The sequence below is a fragment of the Sinocyclocheilus grahami genome, unplaced genomic scaffold (assembly GCF_001515645.1).
Source record: "Sinocyclocheilus grahami isolate Dianchi unplaced genomic scaffold, SAMN03320097.WGS_v1.1 scaffold106.1, whole genome shotgun sequence".
Taxonomy (NCBI): domain Eukaryota; kingdom Metazoa; phylum Chordata; class Actinopteri; order Cypriniformes; family Cyprinidae; genus Sinocyclocheilus; species Sinocyclocheilus grahami.
In genome coordinates, this window is record NW_015505285.1 from 3,812,676 (window position 1) to 3,818,381 (window position 5,706).

The 5,706-nt window shown below is 34.8% G+C and overlaps 1 protein-coding gene across 1 annotated transcript; it reads right to left on the bottom strand.

Moving 5' to 3' along the window:
- Positions 1-1,207: 1,207 nt before the first annotated feature.
- Positions 1,208-3,860, bottom strand: LOC107588746 (heme-binding protein 2-like). Its single transcript, XM_016276972.1, has 5 exons — positions 3,783-3,860; positions 2,615-2,753; positions 2,391-2,517; positions 1,803-1,971; positions 1,208-1,714 (listed from the first exon to the last, which is right to left on the bottom strand). The coding sequence occupies exons 2-5, from the start codon at positions 2,747-2,749 to the stop codon at positions 1,540-1,542; spliced, it is 606 nt and encodes a 201-aa protein (XP_016132458.1). The 5' UTR covers positions 2,750-2,753; positions 3,783-3,860; the 3' UTR covers positions 1,208-1,539.
- Positions 3,861-5,706: the final 1,846 nt, after the last annotated feature.

The following is a 5,706-nucleotide window of genomic DNA, read 5'->3' on the forward strand; positions in this document are numbered from 1 at the left end:
ATTTTTAGACAGTAATGTTGATCCAGGATCAACAAAAGATGTTGATCCAGGAACATGTCTTACTTGGCAAAATCACGGCAACCAGTGATTAAACACAGGAGTGTGTATTTGCTTTCAGTGACCAGTGCGTCAGTATTTTATCACATTTGTACAATTTTATGTTTCTTTGTGACTAAATTAGCAAGTGAGTCTGTCTTGAAAATGAAATGAAATGTTTAATCAAAGATGAGATCATTTTTTACTTGCTTTCAATGTTGGTTTGCTAACTGCTATATGCTATTTAACCAGCATGGGAGAGTTAGTGAGTTAAGACATTTTTCAGAGAGACAACAAAGTTTGCTCTCTCTCAGGTGAGGTTGCTGGCCCATTTTGTGGAGGAATTGCGGTGCAGAACTGCAGAAGTGGGAAAATGCAGCCTCATCACATTTCCTGGCTCTGCTAGAGAAGATGTGACTAATTAAACTGACTCCAGATCAGTCACCATGACAAAAACGTCTCAGGTGGGCTGACCCATTTTTCCTCTCAGCTAGTACACTCCCATGTTATACACAAGAGGGAAACCCCCATCAACAAACAATCACATAGTTCTGCAGGCCTATGAATTCAGCACCATACAACCATGCTGCGAAACAACAACTCACCATTTCATGTATTTTTAAGGCCTCTGATTAAGCACCAAGCTGCAAATGACAAAAACGTTGTCTGAAGTCACATGCTTTCTTACAGATTCAAACTGGAATGACAAGTTGGAAGACTCACAAGCTGGAAGATTCACATTCAACTTCACATTTCTTTAGTATCTATCACTGAGCTTTGTACTAGTTTAATGAAATAGTTTCATTAACAGCTTAAGGGAAGATCTGGATCACTAGTTAGACCAGTTTAGTGGGTGGAGCTTCTTGTAACATGAACAAAAGCTGATGAGACACCTGAGAACCTAAAAGCACATTATTCCCATTCAGATCATTCCTAAACCTGTTTCTCCTTTGTATTTTGGAAACTTGCTGTATTTTGTGTATCAGGTTTCTGTGTCTTTTCTAGGTCTTAATATTTATCTTCTTCTTATTGGAATGTGTTAATTTTATGCAGTTTTCAATCATTTGATCAGTCGAGAGAAGTGGGTGAATTCATTTCATACAATGTTTTAGATTGAAAAATAGAATGACTTACATAGAATGTATAATGAAAAAGAACAAAAATGTTTTGAATAAAGAGGTCACATGTTTTATTGTTAAAGCTATTAGATTTCAGTAAATTTTACTGCATTTTCAGTTTGAATCTATCTGAACCTACAGAGGTTGATGATAGTCTTCACATTCCTAAAACCAGTTTATAATCCTGTCAAACAACTTCAAAGTACTTCCACATTCATATTGCACAAAATGAAACATTATTCCAATGGTTAAGACTGAAACATGAACACTTTACTATCATTTCGTCATATGATATACAAAGAAATCTTCAATAGACTGGAACTTCAAGGTAAAAAGAGGCTACACCGTAGGAATGAGGAACAGAACTTTCTGGATCTGCAAGTCCTCAGGGTGCAAGAACCCAAACTTCATTATGCCTGTTGATCAAATCCCATGGTGCATCATATCCAGCTGCATCGAACCTGTTTTCAACAAACTCCTTTCCTGCAGCTCTGAGGTCCTCCCTAAGCTGCTGCACATTCTCCAAGGCATCTTCATCAGATGCAAAACCACCAAACGACCTGTAATGACCAGCAAAGAGAGAATGTTTAAATGAAAAAGAGTCAAACAGACAGTTTTTGACTGTCATCCTTTCCTAAAATATCTAACCTGACGTAGACAGTACCGCCTGGTATGACTGTTTTTCTGATGGTATTATCATTGGGCTCAGGAATGTCCGTGTCAGACTGAAAGACGGAAATGGACACCTTTTGCTCCCCCATACCATCAGCTTCCTTCACCGAGACCAGCACAGGCCTGGTCATAGCAATCTCCTTATCTGAGAAGTCAAATTATGATACACTATGAGTATAAAATTACTTTATTAAAATGTGATTACCATACTGGAATGTTTATTAACAAAATCTAATGTGATCTGATAAAAACCATGAATTTAAAAATAGGGTTTCATTTGATAACATTAGTTAATATAATACTAACAATGAACAAAACTTCTACAGCATTTCTTAATCTAAATGTAAATTTTTACATCTACTAAAACACATTTAAATTAAAAGTTGTATCTGTTTATGCACTGTGAACTAACATGAACAAACAACGGACAATCTGTATAAACTAACATTAAGAAAGGTTAATAAATTCTCTATTAGTGTACAGTATTAACCATAGTTTGTGTGCAAAAACTAATGTTAACAAATAAGAGCTTATTGTAAAGTGTTACCAGTGTAGCTTACTTACTTTCACTGTTTTGACCTTGATTGAAATAATACAGTTTCCAAAATCCATCCTTTAAATCACTCTTAATGGCACTCGCAACATCAGTTGTAATCCAATGGCTCATTTCGTAGTTACGCTCCTCAAATCCCTTTTTATGTATTATTAACACAATTATATAAATATTTTCCATAGAAAAGACCATATTTAAAATATCCCAAATGACAAAACAAAAACCGTTGGCCTACCTCATACTGTTGTACCACAGTGTACACAGGACACTCACGTCCATGACAGAACCAAGGTGCTTCCCAACATTCTGTACTTGGGAAACATACAAGTCCAACCAGGAGACACAAAGCGGAAAGCAGAGTCCTCGCCATTGCACTGCAAGATTAAAAATGTTGTCACAGGTTGTTTGTGTACGGTGTGCTCCTCATGCTGTAGACACACCCCCAACACTTCACAGAACTCTCCCTCCCATCGCCAATAAACTACCATCTAGTATGACACCAGGAAAACAATTAATCTGCTACATTACAATACAGATTTTCTTTCTTACACGAAACACAAAGCGGAAATGTGAAAGAGTAGATCTTTTCCATGCAATTAACAAGAATATACTATAAACTCCAGGGAAGCATTATAAAGCACTATGACAGATATTTAATGAATAATGACTTACATTTGTGTGTTTAAACCCAGCAGCACTGATCTATTAACTATCAGCATTGTATCCTTGAGCAAAGCATTTCATCATTAGTAACACCAGTAATAAGTGTACTGTAAATTGCTTTGAATAAAAGTGTCAGTTAAATGACTAATGAGTCATTATTAAATTGACTAAACTGGCAAAGTTAGGGGTTGCTTAATGTCTGGTGTCAGCTGGAATCACCGGAGTTATATAAATGAAGGAAAAAAGTGGAACATTTCCACATAAATAATTTGGCTCTTTAATGCAAAATAAAACTGGTAGGCTGAACAGGAGCTCAACCGGTACGAGCCTATAATTCACTTGAAAGTGATCCATGCAGAGTTTCTCCAGCACTATTCATAAACAAAGCAGAATTCTAGAGGAAGCAGCTCAGCACACTCACCACATATCCCTTCATAAGCTATCATGACGTTTAAATGTTGACTGCGGCTCAGGTGAGATGTCTAAATTGCTTTCATTTTCACTTTTAGAGGAAGGCTTACAAGAAATAGATGTTCAAAATGTGCACGGATGCAATTTATTAAGAGGTAAGAAAAGTTTGTGTGAGGTATAAGGTAACGTGAATTGTCCTTACAAAGATGCCCTCTTTGCTGAACCAATTAATCTGAGATGACAGCCTCTCTTCTAACCCACATCTTAGACAATACCTGTTCAAATTAGCAACTCATTTTCCAAAACAGTGTTATGTTCTGTAAACTGACCTCTGTGTTGTGACACTTGCTTGACAGACCCACCTACACAGATCTTCAAAGATTCAAACCGTCATTCCAAACAATTTATCCCAAACGGCTTTTTCCTGTTTGTAAACACATAAAATGAGTCCAGTGCCAGTGTGCACTACATTAAAGAGTACTAGAGTGTACTAAAATATTTCTAATCAATAAAATTGTTAAATTATATTATATTATAAATACATAACACATTTTAACAAAGTTTATCCTTAAATAATACAATTTTAATAGCCCCCTTCAGGACTATCTCTCCAGTCTAATATTTCAAATTTAATAATAATAATAACAACAACAACAACAACATATTAATGAGGCAGACACAGACAAGTGACATTTACACGCTTTATGTACCAATAACACCACATTTTCACAGTGCACCACCACCACCACCACCACCACCACCACCACAATAATAATAATAATAATAATAATAACAATAATAATAATAATTATTATTATATGTTATGCTAAATTGGCAGATGACTTACAGTTTTTTCTCACTCGCTTTGGTACATTTCTCAGATCAGAATTGAAATTCTCAAAACTACTTGTTCAACCTCCTCATCATCTTGTCACTTGTGCACGTCATAAAAGCAATTTCTCATACTTTTGGTAAATTGTGAATGCTTTTGTACGTACATGCTCAATTAACCCTTCGCCGGGAGTTTGATTAACAGATGATCTGACCAATTATGACACAGAATCCGTCATTTTTGTCCGACAAACAAACCAGCCAGGAGAGTAGATTAACATTGTGGACTTGAACTTGAAAAAAGATGCCTTCTGATGTTCATTCATGTTTATTTTGTGATATATCTAATATGAAGAGATGATCGGTTCATGTGCCGCTTGAACTGAGGCGCTACAGCGATCTGTCACAGCACATTAAAATGCCACAAAACAGTATTTATTGTTTGAATTTCTTTAAAAAATGACAAAATTTGAAGACTGCTCTGTCTTGTATGTCAGCTCGTTGTCAGTGCCCTCTTTGCTCCGTGATGTGTGGCATAAAAGTGCCATGGTTTGTCAGACATAGCAACAGTAACTAAGGGGGGCAGGTCTTAATTAAATGCTCTAAATATATATATTTTTTGCATTTTTTTTCTCATATTGTACAAAGATTAAACATAAACCGTCTGAAATGACCCAAACTGCATAAAAATCTATTTCTAAATCTAAATCTGCCAAGCTGGGACATATATCTATAATGGAAAACACTCTGCAGCAGTCACACCACATGATATTTGGTTGCACCACATGATATTTTCAAATTCAGTCAAAATTTACAAGCACAGAATTGGCCACCTAAACAAAACAAGCTAGCTTCCTACAAAGGGTCACTATGAAATTTATAATAAAAATAAGTACTTGTAGAAATAACTTAAAATTCATTGATTTTTTGAGGTCACACCACATGATATTTCATAAAATGGACATAATCTGACAAAGTTTATTTGTATATTATGATGGAAATATAAATACAAATGCTTTGCAATTTTATACAGGATTACGAAACACTTTGAAAATCATGCCAAATAGTGAAAAAAATTATCTGAATACATTTAGGGTAATTTCAAAGATGTTTCCAAAACAACAGTTATGGCCGGACGGTCACACCACATGATATTTAGACACTTTGAATAACAGAAAAATTACAAATAACTGTTTTGTAAGTGAGTACATTACATGGGAAAGATACTTCATATGGTATCTTTTTTTACGCATTTAAATAAATTTTTAACTAAAAATAAATAAATAAAGGCATCATGTCATTGATCCATATATATATATATATATATATATATATATATATATATTTTTTAGTGCTGTCAAATGATTCATTGCGATTAATCGCATCCAAAATAAAAGATTTTGATTACATAATATATGTGTG